General features: G+C 42.0%; 1 protein-coding gene across 1 annotated transcript in view; it reads left to right on the forward strand.

Moving 5' to 3' along the window:
• Window positions 1-2261: 2261 nt before the first annotated feature.
• Window positions 2262-14577, forward strand: part of CACHD1 (cache domain containing 1) — a 203710-nt gene continuing 191394 nt past the window's right edge. Inside the window, 1 exon segment of the mRNA XM_005300064.5 lies at window positions 2262-2661. Within this exon segment, the coding sequence (XP_005300121.1) occupies window positions 2410-2661 (252 nt within the window). The 5' untranslated portion in view covers window positions 2262-2409.

The raw sequence follows: 14577 nt of genomic DNA on the forward strand, positions 1-14577 counted from the left end.
TTTAAAACAATGAATCCGAGAAGATACCATAAAGAACATGAGTACTATAAAGAAGGCAGATCCCATTTGCCCCTTCCCATAGTACTGGAAACAGGATATATTAAATAGAAATGAAAGACAAAAACCATAAAATTGATAAAAGGAAATACTTTTTATACATAATGTATTATTAACTTGTGGAACTCATTGCTGCAAGAGCTTAGTATGATTTTTTTAAATTAACCTTTTAAATGGATATGGTGAATATTCAGTTACAGTAGACAGGATTTTTTTTTTTAAAGTTTCAGGACATAAACCAACTGTTAGTTGATGGAGATTAGAAAGATACTTCCATATGGGTAGGTTATTTCATAATTGGGGTGTCTTGCACCTTCCTCAGGATTATGTGGTATGGGTCACGGTCAGAGAAAGAATACTAAATAGATGGACCACCAGTCTGCTCCAGTATGTTAATTACTCGGTTTTGATCTTCCTAATTTACATCTCCCATGTGGACATTATGCCTCTCACTTATTTATAATAGTTCCTTTTCTTGACATGGGATAGAAAAGTGATGTAATAAAGGTATATCAGCAGGAGCGGTGGAGAGGCTGATCTTTATTTACTGATGCCAGTCAGGAGAACTGGATTAAAATGTTACCTCATGTGACAGGGATCAGTATCCACTGGTTCCAGTGGTTTCTATTAAAGTGGATCGGGATGTGAACAGAAGAGGTTAAAGAGGTTTCTCTGCATCACTTTCAAAGTGTTTGTGTTCCCACCAGCGTGCTTCATTGCTTAGAAGTTAAAGGGGATATTTTGCCAGAGGTTTTGGCCCGTTATATTTTCTCTTCTTTATGCTGCATTTCCCAGGAGGAAACCTGTCATTTTGTGTTGCTGACTTTAGCATGCATTCTTGCTTTTCTCTATTGCATCATAAATATTTTCTTAAGACCCATTGCTTGACACCAGTCTGCGTTATGCTATGCCACATTGGAATGGGTGTTCTATTGCTCAGGGCTTCAAGAAGAGACAGAGTCACACATACTTGCGCACTGAAATTTTAAGACGTGTGGTGATATTTTAAGAATATGCTCATAGAATATTAAACAAACAGCATACTTTCCGGTGCTGCTGCCGAGAGCCCGTACTTCATTCTCTATTACATGACATGAATGTTTTGAATTTGTTTTACCCCCTGCACTGCTGCTTGCAGTCCGTACATAGAAACCTAATTTTCCTAGAAGATTATCTGTCCCAAACCCCGTTTTGTATACAGAAAGTATAGTGAAACTGGTCCACACCTAGAAAGAGAGAGAGTTTCACAGGTCAAACCTATACTATTAATGATAGGAACAATATTTTGTTCTTCTGTAGCATCTTCCATGAGAATCTCAATGCCCTTTACAAACATTAATGACTCAAAATGACCCGTCAAAATAACATTTATTATGATTTCTGTTTTCAGAGAGGGGACCTGAGTGACACAATGTCTTGCCCCAGCAAAAACAACAAAGAGTCTGGTGGCACCTTAAAGACTAACAGATTTATTTGGGCATAAGCTTTCGTGAGTAAAAACCTCACTTCTTCGGATGCATAGCAAGTTTGTCATAAAGCTAGGAATAAAACTCAGATCTCTTGCCTCCCAGACCTGAGCTTTTGCCACAAGGTTGTGTCATGGCCACCCTCAGTTTTGACCCTCCGGAAAAGGCAGCCTGGCTGTAAATGTGAGATCCCTTGGGGTCGCAGCCAGGTAAATATGGTGGGCCTGGTGTAGGTTTAGCAAACAGCAATGCAGGCTCCAGACCCGCAGAGAAGAGGCAAATCCTGGCTGGGAAGTTGCAGAAGGGTCGAAGGCCTGCGAAGGGGTCTGTAAGCCCCCCTGGCTCCCCACTACCCTCCCCCCCTTTCAACCACACCACTGAGGCGTGCACCGAGCCTGCACGCAGCTTGGTGGCACCAGACACCTCCCTTTCCCCCTTGGTGACTCCGATCCCGGCCCGGCTGCTCCTGCTCCTCCTCCTGCTCCGCAGTTTGCCTCCCTCCGCAGCCACCGCTGTTCTCAGTCGGTAGCGAAGCGGAGCCGATCCCGAAGCTGGCTCAGTGCGCCCGGAGCTGGAGCGCAGGCAGGCAGGCGGGCGGGCTAGGTGCGCGCCGCGGGCGCCGCTTGGTGTGGCTGGCCCTGCAGGGAGGAGCGTCAGGGCCAGGCTTCCTCGTCCCCAGCGCCCCCTGCATGGAAGGGTGGGCCGCCGCCGCGCCCCCGAGCCCCGCGCCCGAGCCCTAGTGGGACCCCTCCAGCCCAGGGAGGGGCTGCCCAGAAGTTTGGGAGGCGCTCGGGAAAGTTTGCTCCAGGGGGGCCGCGCGCTGTGGTCCGGGGAGGGAGGGTCCCCCTCCACCCCCAGCGGGTCTCTCCAAAGCGCCCGCGGCAGCATGGCGAGGGGGGCAGGTCGGGAGGAGGCCGCCTGGCCGGCTCGCTGCTCCTCCGGCAGCCGGAACCCCCGCTTCCTCTCCCCCTGGAGTCGGGGCAGCGCTTTCCAGCGGCCCCTCTGGCTCGTTTACATGGCGCTTCTCTGGAGGCTCAGCACGGCCGAGACGGAGTTTTCCATCTTGGATGAAGCGCAAGTTTTAGCAACTCAGATGAAGAAACTTGCCACAGAGGAGCTGGGGGTCGTCACTATGCAGGTAGTGTTCCCCCTCCACGTCTCCTCTTCCCCTTGCCCGTTTCTCCTTCCTTCCTTCACTGCCCCCCGTTCTCTTCCCCAGTGTGCGCTCGCTCTCTCCTGCCTCTGCTCCTCTCTCCCTTCATCCTTTCTTCCTGGTTTTCTTTCTTCTATCAGGCTCCTCTTCTCCTATTTTTCGTTCCCTCTTCCTCTCGCTCCTCTGCTTCATTCCTGTTTGTTCTTTCCATTTTTTTTTCTTTGCAAACTTCCCTCCCGTTTGTCCCCTCTAGCCCCCGGTCGCCTTTCTCCACCGCGAGCCTCTCACTTCTGCCCCGATTTGCAGGGAGCCGGTGAGAGCCCTGTGGCTGTGGAGTCACTCCCTCAAGCCCGGCGAGGGGACGCTAGCTCTTGGTGGCCACAGTTTCCCCCACCACCATGCAGCTTTGCCTGACACACACAGACCCTCCCGCCCCCGGTCAGTAGGGGTTGTTTTTTGGTGCCATTTGCTGATCAATAATCCCCTGGATCGTTGTGGTTTAGTGCATCGTTGTAAAATCCTGAAACATGACTCTCCTGTTCGAGGCTGTTGCCTCGTGGGGCAGGGATACTTTGTATTTTATGGGGGTCTTGAAACTGGCTATTTTGCATACTTTTGTCTCTTCAGTTTCAGGGACCTGTACCCTTTGTGAGGCAGAGGAAAGCTTGATCCTAGATAAATCTTTAGCTGGATTTGATTATTGTTTTAAAACTCAAGAAGCACTTCCTCCTTGCAATTTTTCTGGTTTTTGTTTATATTCGTGACTATATACAATTCCTGAAAACTGACCAACTGTGTGTGTATGTATGTGTGTATATGTGTGTGTATATATATATATATATATATATATATATATATATATATATATATATATATATATTCTGAGCTCTTAAATTAAGAATACTAAAACTTTGATTTCACAAGATTCAAAAAGAGGTTTTGAATTGTAAACTTTAGGTTTATTTATAATACAAGCTGTAATTGAAGGTGGATATTTTTAGACTTAAGTATAGCAATATTTAAAGTTGAATTTAAGTACTAACTTGTTTTGACCAGGGTCCTTCAGGTCCATATACAATTTTAGTTTTTTCATCTCTGAATATCTTTCTTTCTGATGTCAATAAATCAAAAAATGTTGTTCCTTCATGGAAGGACTTTTTTTTATATATGTGGAATTTACACACAGAGATGATGGGATAGGGAGACCATTCTTTCTGAAGGGAATATGCAATTTGACAAATTTATTATCTTCCTGCATCTCATTTCCTGACATTGTAATTTCTTTCAGTTCAAGGAGGAGAGAGGTGATTAGGCATTATTTGTATCCTTGCCTTTGTGGTTGCATATTAATGATAGTAAAACTACTGTGATTTCTGTAATCACTGGCTGGAATTGCATAGGATGCTAATAGCTATGTTACAACAATCAACTACAACATGCACACACACAAAGTGAAATCATATCCCAGATGCATTGCAATCCAAGGTATGGGCAGTACCAAACGCCAGCCGTTTTAAAAGCCTCACAAATTGAGGAGGTGACACTTTTATGCGGTCAGCAGGGGTCCCTCCCCAAATGGCCCTTTATCTTCTCCAAACTGGCTTCATTTTACCACCTTTGAAACATCATTGTGTTGGCTGGCCTCCTAGGGCTGGGGCTTTGTCCAGGAAAAATACCAAGCTGCTGTCTTGTCCTTTATAATCAGACATGTATGTAAATGACTTCACTTAACAAGGTAGATAGAAGTAAATTATTAATACAGAGAACATTAAGGAAGTCACTTTTTCTGTCTAGAGATCTACAGGCATATTTACCCCCTGAAAATTATATATATAAATGGTGGAGCTTCTGGTTAATGGAAATTAAATGAGTATGATCATATTTCTCAACTTATTTCTCCAGTGCAAAAAAAACCAACAACCTTCTTGACAAGTGCTAGCAGCTTCAACACGTGTCGTCTTTGGTTTGTTTTTAGGTTTTTTTTTTTAAAGGCAGCTCACATAAAACATATATGCCCCAAATTATCTTCCATAACGACGACACATCATGTTGTAGGTAGGCATAAAATGAACCAGGTTCCTCCACAAGAATTGTAGCTGGTCATGGCTGTTGGCTTAGGAAGCAGGCTTGATGCTGGTGTATAGGTATGCAAAATAACAACACTAAATGCTATGCATTTATTGTTACTTGAATCATGTGAGGCCAAAAGCAATTAATACAGTGAAGCCAGTAGTTCACAGGATGAGCCCTAGATTCTTTAAAATATTTTGGCCGTTTTAAGTCCCATCAAGCTAATTTGAACGTTCCCCACTTCCTCCGTACATTTCTACAGCTGTTTCAGATTAAAAACTGGTTGAAAACAAACTTCTCATGATTTTAGAAGCTTCTCTGATGATCTCTTCCTACAGTTGAACAAAAATCTTTATAACATTTCAACTCTTTAAATTTAAGCAGTTAGTCCTCAAAAAGGGCTGCATGCAATTAATACAGAATGATTATCTTTGGTATTTACGTAGTGCTGTTAGTGGGCTATATGGCAGGAGAGCTGTGCCAGTCAACGTGTTCCATGTTCTAAACAGCTGTCACTCCGTGGGCAAAAGATTGTTCTGTATTGCACTCGGTAGTATAACAATGCGATCAGGTGGTCCTTATAACTGGAAGGCGTTCAGGAACAAATGAGGTTTAACCAAGATGGTCAGAGAAGTAACCCCATGCTCTGGATGCCCCTACACCTCTGATTGCCAGAAGCTGGGACTGCATGATGGGGATAGATCACTCGATAATTGCCTTCTTCTCTTCGCTCTCTCTGAAGCATCTGGCACTGGCCACTGTCAGAAGACCTGATACTGGATTAGATGGACTGTTGGTCTGACTCAGTATGGCCGTTCTTATGGGGTTTTGGAAAAAGAGTGAGGGAGCTTTGTGTATCTTAATTGGGAGGTTGCTCTAAGCATAGAGGAAGAAGGCCCAAAAGCAGAAGTGAGTTAAGGAGACAAAGGAAGTGGCTAGGATTAATGCTTGGGCAGAATAAAGAGAGTGATAGGGAATGTAGGAGGAGATGAGGGACGAGTTGTGGAGAGCCAGGAAAGTAAAGAGGGGAAACTAGTGTAGGCACCTAGATATGATTTTGGGCAGCAGCGTTCAGCATAGACTGGAGTTGAGAGGAGCTAAAGGTTGCAATGCTTAAGGCATGAAATAAATAGGCCAGGTGTAGTTTGTGGCCAGGAGGGATGGAGAGAGAGAGGGATGGATTTTTATTTTTTGAGAGAGCGAGCGTACATAGAAAAAGAAATGGCAGGATTTGACAAGAACCTGAATGTGAAGAAAGGAGAGAGTGCGAGAGGCGTCAGTGGTGACGCCAAGGTTATGAGCTTTGGTGATGGGAAGGATGGAGTTGGGAGGTAGAGAGCAAGAGGGCTTTGAAGGAACAATAAGTTTAGTGGCTGCATTGAGTCTGAGGTGGCAATGAAATAGCCAATGAATGTCAGGCTGCAGTATCAGAGAGACAGGTGGAATTCCGTAAATAGTCTGAAGGCGAGAGGTTGATTTGGTGTATGTGAATCTGGGAAAGAGTCAGAAGAGGAGAAAACTGAAGGTGGGACCATGAGGTGAAGCCTCTAGAGGAAACAGTAAAGGAGCATCTGGAGAGGTAAGAGAGGAACCGGGAGAGCACTGAGCCTTAGAAGCCATGAAAGGGGAGGGTAAATATAAAAGTCAAAAGGTTGGCGACATGGCTAGTATTATAAACAAAATCTGTCTCCTTGATGCTATATCTACTTCCTCTTAATACAGTTATTACAGCACTAATATGAAGAAAATGTATCTCAAATATTGATAGGAAGACTCATTGTTTTTATGGACTCGTGTTGAAATCCTGTTATATAACATATTTACTTTTTATAGTTTATTTTCAAAAAGCAGCAAAATCCTACTGGAATGAATGGGATGGGTGCATCTGTGCATAGGAAGAATAATACTGATTCTGCATGGATAGTAAGGATGATAGAGAGTTATTGCGACAGCATCATTCTGACAGTAGTCTTGGCACTAGTACAACTGTATCTTGTTTGTAGACAGTTAGCTGACAGGCATCAGTGCAGAAGCTGATTTTTTTTCTTTTTACCAAGTTTTATGTCTTTAAACAAAGGTCTATTGCTGTAAGTGTGTTGCTTTCAAATTAGCCTTTGAATGTATAGAATATATCATAAACAATATTGCAAATAAAGATACTTGTAAGTAAAGATAACATGGCTGTGTGATTTCTTGTGTGAGGAGCAGCATTCCGTGGGCAGGTGGGACAGCCGTTTTACATTTATTATTGAATAAATATGTGCCCCCTTTACAAATATATTTTGTGGAATATTGTATCACAAGTATTATGTAGAAATGTTTACCATATGCCTTTGACAGCACTCTGGGCTAATTCTCTGTTGATGTAGTAATATCTAGCTCTTCTGTATAGCCCTGTCCATTGGTTGATCTCAAAGTGCTTTACAAAGGAGGGGCAACATTTAACCTTTTGTAAATTGTTTCACCTGTGTAGTCTGTTTCCCCTGTTGCTTGCCCAGGGAGAGGAAAAACTTTTTCAAAGAAATGTGACTGTAAACCCACAGTGGGATTCTGGGGCAAGTATAGTACCTGAAATTACAATTTACTTACTCACCGACCGCTCCCCAAACCAGTAGCTAGACTTCAAGTTGACAAAATCCCTCTGATTTTATTGTGAAATTTTGTTTTGGCAATTCTTCTTCTTTCATATGGCTGGTGCTACTGGGTTCTGGGGAGGTGGGTGTAGAGCAGCAATTACAATATGTTTTGGCAATGATGGGTATTCTGAAAACACCTGATGCTTAAACTGGCAATTTAAATTGTGTGTGTGCTCCAAGTGATTTTAAAATGTGGACATATTACTTTGCATCATTCAGTAGAACATACATTTAATGGACACTATCTTAATGTCACAAGCCACAAAAGATGGAACTTTGTTGAATGAACAGGTTAGTGGGCAAATTTTGTATATTCTCCTGAGTTGTCTGTTCAGTTGGCACTTGGCAGTCATTAAAAAACTACAGGCCCTTTTATATTAAAATTACAACCAACTTGGAGAGTGTGCCCTGACGCAGTTAGAACTGAGAACACTGGCCCTTAACTATGTTCTGTTACTTGGCTAATCCCAGATTGGTTTCTCTGCTTCCATTGTAATTGTAGTGTAGATTGCTGGTTGAAAAACTTCAGAAATTTTGACTGGAAAAACAGGACACAATTCTTTTGAAAATGTTGACCATTTTTCAACAAGCACAGGACCTGTGACCTCCTGAATTACCCAATTCCATTGAAAAAGTCAGTATTGTAATTCATTCTAACTCAGACTCCTTGTCTATAAAATGGAGATATAATACCTACCTCACAGGGTGTTTAAAGGATTAGTGAATGCTTGGTAGAGGAAAATCTATTGTAATTTTGAGTATGTACATAACTTCAAAGCCATGTAGGCCCAGAAGCAAGCAATATGGCCTTAGGATCTAGAATATTTTGACAACTTTCTCATCCCAATCCTTTATGCTTATTGTGCTAGAAGAGTACAATTCTTCCTTTCTCTTCCCCGCCCACCATCTCCAAACATGGGAGCACAGTTGCAAAAAAATGCCTTCCTGACTGCTAAAATGGCAGTTGACTACTCCCAATGACAAAAACAACTACGTTTTTCTATCTGTTAAATTACAGAGCTCTGGTTTCTGGTTAACAGTGTTAATACTTGCTCAGATGCTGTAGTAACGGGCACAATAGAAAAACCTATGGTATATAGGCTCCTCCAGCTTGATTGGGAGACTGTTATACTAGTAGCATGTTTAGCCATATAATGCTTTTCAGTAAAAGCAGGGTGGGACACAGGCCAGGTTGACACACACAAGTGGAATGCTGTCAGTTTTTGATTGTGTGTGGGAGGATATAATGTCACCTTTATTTTGAAGATTACGTAACCACTGTTTGTAGTCTGATGCTGTTTTTAGAGTTGTAATAAACTAATAATTCCAGTAACCAGAATTAGCACTTTTCATCCATAAATCTCAAAAGCAAACTTCACAAAAGAGAGAGGTATCCAAGGTTGGTGTTGTAGATAACACATTGGACTCCGAACTTAGATCTAGGTTCTGTTTCTGGCTCAACCATAAACTTCCTGGGTGACCTTGGGCAAATCTGTGTCTCTGTTTCCCATCTTTAAAATGGGCATAACAATATTTCTCTACCTCTCACAGGTGTTACAGACATTAATGGTTTTATTTTGTAAGGTGCTCAGATACTAGGTTTCAGAGTAGCAGCCGTGTTAGTCTGTATCCGCAAAAAGAAGAACAGGAGTACTTGTGGCACCTTAGAGACTAACAAATTTATTAGAGCATAAGCTTTCGTGGACTACAGCCCACTTCTTCGGATGTATATACATACAAGTGGGCTGTAGTCCACGAAAGCTTATGCTCTAATAAATTTGTTAGTCTCTAAGGTGCCACAAGTACTCCTGTTCTTCTTTTTTCAGATACTAGGGTGATTAGTGCCATGGGAAAATCTGTAAACCATCAATCATGATCTTAAATCAAGATCTCTAGTTTGCAAAATTAAGGACATTTATCAAATTAAACGTGTCTAATTTCATATCTACTTATTTTTTTAAAGCATCCACTTGAATACAGACTAGAAGAACAGGTATCTACTTTTATATATATATTTTTTCTGTTGGCTTCCGGTTGTGGTTTATTGTGCTTGAAAGCCATTTGAGAGACTGAACAAAATAAAAATTAAAAAGTACAGGCTGATAAATAGTTTATGAGCTACTGTTTTTTCTTAGTATTCAATAGTATACATTATAGTAATTATGGAGTGGAAGCCAGTGGAGTAAAATCTCATCTGTTCTATATGATTACGTCTTGGTTTGCATCCAATCATAACAATCTTTTTAGAGGCTCTATGAAAGCCCAAGACTGCAGCAGTTTTTCATCTTATTCCACTTGGACTTTTTTGCATGAAACATTTCAAAAAGATAGAGTGAGGTCCTGGTGGAAGGGCAGTTAAAATAGTTAAGCTTAGGAGAATGAATCTGAATTTTTAATTAGGCTTTGAGTTGTTTCTTCAAAGTGTCGAGACATCATTAGTGATGTAAGTCTTGTTGCATTAGTGGAGACTGACATTTCACTTCAAACACAGAGAACGCAGCTGTCCTGTGCAGATAAAAGTTGCCAAATGTGATGCAGCAAGGTGGATTGCTAGATAATTAGCTGTCCCACTTTACTGCTGTGTTGAAGAGCCCTGCCAGTCATGGGAGGGAGAAAGGGGGAATTATTAACGGGAGGAAATCCAAGTATGTCATAAAGCAATTTGAAATCTCTCAGCTGTGGCAGGGCTGATAAGACATATGTTAAGGAAACACACAAAGTAAGTACAGTATATGTTAGCCAATTCTTTTTCTTAGCTTAATTCAGCAAAGCAGAAATGGCAAAAGCCTAATGATCCCTACAATATAACAAAGTACTTGCAGTGGTTCCATCAACCTGACCTTGGCACTGGTAGCAAAGAAATTAACATTTATATTTTACATGTCAATTTAAAAAATAAATTTGCAATTTATGAGAGATTCAGAATAGGAAGGAATAACTACAAAATGTAAGTTATCAGTTACAGTGCATTTGGGGACAAAAGAAATGTTTGGTATCAACGTAATTTAAAAAATAATCTGAGTTTAAATAGTATCAAAGTGTTCCATGCAGAGAAATAATGTAATAACATAATAATAATAATGTGGGATGTTATGTGTTTGTATGCTTCTTGTGCATAACACACCAGTTCGCTTTCACACACATGGATTCTGCACCCCTTAAAGTTAAGGGGAACTTTGCCATTGATTTCAATGATCATAGGGTTAGAGCTATATAATAAATAGCTATATCTTTAAAGTAAAATATTTTGCCTCTTTTTTTTTTATGTCTTTCTGAACATAATAAATAATACAATTAAAAACTTAGCCTTAAATACCTTCTTTTGATGTATCAAAAATTCTACCCTGTGGGTATCAACTAATGGCTGTTCTATCTTCTGATGTATTACACAGTTCCAGTGCTTAATATGATTTTTTTATTACTATTATGCAGTTATGGAAGGCCTTGCAAAGGAAAACACTTAAGGCTAGAGCCACAAAAGGACTTAGGTGCCAAACTGCCACTTGAGGGCCTAAATTCCAGAATCAGGCCTTGCTGGGATTCACAAAAACCCTGCTCACCTGCAGCCAAACCCCATAGGTGCCTAAACTCATTCGGGTTTTTCCTGTAAAAGTTCCCTCTGTGCCTACATTTCTGTTTCAGAATGTGCGCACTGCAGCTCTGTGTCAGCCATCCAGACCCAAAGCCTCAGTGCGATGTACAAATGGGGGTACGTTCCTTGGCCTAACCTGCCTGCCGTGCCAATCTGGTAGCTTGTGCCACGGTTGCTTACCGGATTGGGCCCCTATAGAGGAGTTTACGCAAAACGGCCGGTGGAACAGGAGGAGTGCCTCCCTTATAACTTTGAGCCCAGTGGTTAGGTTACTCACCTGGGATGTAGGAGACTCCCCGTTCAAGTCCCTTCTCATCAGGTGAACAGGGATCTGCCACCTCTCAGATGTGTGCACTAGCCACTAGTTTTTAAAATGTTTTGATGTGGGGTTTCCTCAGTTTCTCTCCTGTTGAAGCTATTCCACTGAGGATAAATAATGAAGGAATCAGTGGGCCAGAGAGAGGGAGAGCAAGCATGAGAATGACTCTGTAGCGTGGTGTTTAGAGCAGTCACTTGAGGGTTGAGACCCAGGATCCAGTCCCCCTGTTTCAATGACATTTTCAATTATTTATCCACTGTGGAACAGCTTCAGGAGGAGAGACTGAGCAGGTCCTACATCAGAACGGTCCATGACGCGGGCACTCGCCTGAGAGATGGCAGGACCCTGTTCAAGTCCCTTCTCCCCCTCATGTGGAGGGGGACTTGAGCCATTGGTGTCCCCCCCCCCCCCCCCCCCCCCCAACCACTGGGTTTAAAGTTACGAGGGAGGTCTGATGTCCTCCACCCTCGCTTCTTGGAAAAAAAAAACATATGGGCTTCTAACACCAAGATCGAGTTTGCAGCTGAGCAGAGGGAAGCACCTCTTTGCATCCTGGATTTAGGTGCCTAACTCTGGGAGAGGGGAGGGACTTAGGACATACCCCTCTCCTCTGCATTTCCTGTTGGCTAGCTTAGGCGAGGAGCCGCTTAGCGTTGCTGATTTTTGTGAATCTCATAGTGAGATGCTTCTCCCCATTCACTGTACAGGAATCCTAGGTATGAATCCCATTGATTTTTTTTTTTTTAGATGCCTAAAAGTTAGGCGTGGTGACGCTCAGTGTTGCGGCACCTGTTTCTTTATGAATCTAGCCTTTAGTAATCTTAACTTCCCTGTAATTTGTTGTAGTGCTATTCCGTATTGTTCAACAGTGAAACTGTTAATAAAAAGTTTGATAGAACAATGTAATGCTAGGCCTTACATTGAAAACAAAGCTTAATAAAGTTCATTAGTAAAAACAAGGTGATACTTATCCAGAACTGGTTGGTGCATCATGGGAGATGTAATCTGCCCGGGGAGTCCCACCCAGTGTGGAGAATGGAGACATATTGCAACTGAATACAACTCCCATGAGTCATTGCAGCATGATAGCCAAACATAAATACTTAGTTTCTTGTTTGGGGTTTTTTTTGGTGGTTTGCGGGGGAGGGTTGGGCCGGAGGAGTGGGGAAATTTCCCATGGAAAGCAGACACCATTTGTGAAAAATTTAGTTGTGTAAAAAATCCAATATTCTATCAAAAAACAGTTCTGATGGAAAAACTTCTAAGCAGCCCTACGCTACTCTGTCCTTATGTGAATTAGGATCAGGAACTTGGTAACCAGTTAGCAGGAGGTGTTTGTATAGTGAGAAGGTTATCTCTTCCTCTACTCACCTCCATGTTGGGAATCCAAGTGCATCCCTCATTTTCCTCAACACTGCTTCTGAGGTCTCTTGGTCTAGGGACTTGGGGTGTCAATTTTTCATGGCCTCTTCTATGGCCCACAGAATCCAGCATTGCCACTAAGATTACATATTGTTTGGCAGAAGAAATTCAAGTTGAATCTTGGAACATGATTATGAATGATAAAACTCAGCAGTGGTTAATGCACAGTATGAGGCAAGGCTTAATCAAATCACTCTTCACTACTACCAGTTGTAGGCTGACTGCAGAAGATTTTAAGAGTGTATTTGCAAGTATATTTGCACAGCTACAAACAGCTGGCAATAAGACTGCTATCCCCAATTCATACTGATGGGTTTTCCTGCTTCACAGCTCTTAAGCAGAAGTAGCTCGTAAGTCTTTGTTTCCAGTAGAACTTGCTTCTTTCTTTGCCTTTGGCCATGACATTAGAAGCTGCAACCACTCTACTAGTTAGAGAACAGAAACCATAATGCCTCTTGAGAGAAGCCACAATTGTATGTCAGCCAGCACTTTATAGGGCACTAAACTAGGTCTTTTTATGCTTTTTTCCCCTGCCCTCCCCATCTTTTTCATGTACCCCTAAGACCTAGAAGAAATTTCTGGCTAGCTATATGATCACCACAGAAGGGAATTAGGCCAGTGGAAAAGGTTTTAAAATAGACACATTGGGAAGTTCTAGAAGAGGTTTGCAGAGGCTGGAAATCTTCAACAGCACTTCTTTCTCCTTTTCCTCTGGTAAGGTTACTGCATGTCTTCTGTATTGCATTTCTGGAGCATATTTGAGTACTATTCAAAACAGCATCCCAGCGCTGTCATATTAGTCCCCAATATCCAGAATCTAAAGGGTTTCTCTGAGAACTTGGCAAATTTCACTATTATACCTGCATTTTGTCCCCAGCAAATCTGGAGGATAAATGGAGCTGGTCTTCTTATATGTTTTTTAAACAAATCCTAGCTGCAGTCATCCGTTTGATCAACATTGCCTTACTTGCTTTGTGTCCAGGTTAATTTTTTTCATGTATGTTTCCTTGCTTAGGTGGGTGAAGTGGCCACTCTCCTCTGCAGCTGCTATTTGTGAATTTTCTCTATAAGATTACATTAGGTTCTGTATGCCAGTTTATCTTCCAAGCACCATCTGGAAGAGTATATGTTCCAACCTTTGTTCACTTTCAAGCTTTGCTTGGATAGACAGAAGTCTTGACACAACTTCCACAAGATTGAAATAGACACACGCCAACTTTTTTTTGGGGGGGGGGGGAGGAAAGATTTCCTGTTTCTGAACCGTCAGATTCAATATGGATTGGTGGAATATAGGCCAACCTCATGATATGATAGTAAACAGTGCCACAAGCATGCCAAATAATTCTGGTGCTTTCATGATCCATTCATCTTCAGTTCAGCTTCCCTGTTCTCTCTCTATCTCCAGTAAGTGAAGCATTAGAAGTACTTGCTCCTGATCCATTACCTCAGAAGTAATACGGAACAAAAAAAAGTCTGAGGGGAGAGGCACAAAATCCTGAAACTTAACTAGAGTGGGAGCCTGTTTGGGACAAAGCTGGAAACATTTCCAACCCTAGGGAAGATGACAGAGGAAGCAGAGAGAATTTTACATATTGAATAGTGGGAGAAAGAAGAGTAGGAGCAGGTTTATATTCATTCAATAACACGAGGCCATCCAGGTATAGTATCCCTTAGGTTTTGGGTGTTGTGTTAGGCTGACAGTGATCACAATTGTTGTTTCACAATCCACATAGTCATCTATCTGTGACTTTTTTATTTTTATTTTTAGGGTCTAGATATTGTGGAGTTGGGTGCCCGCCCTGTAAGTATAGCAATAAACAGTTGCAAAAGGTAAATCTCTAGTGGGCCCTGCTCTTTCCATT

The sequence above is a fragment of the Chrysemys picta genome, chromosome 8 (genome assembly GCF_011386835.1).
Source record: "Chrysemys picta bellii isolate R12L10 chromosome 8, ASM1138683v2, whole genome shotgun sequence".
In the NCBI taxonomy this organism is placed as follows: Eukaryota; Metazoa; Chordata; order Testudines; family Emydidae; genus Chrysemys; species Chrysemys picta.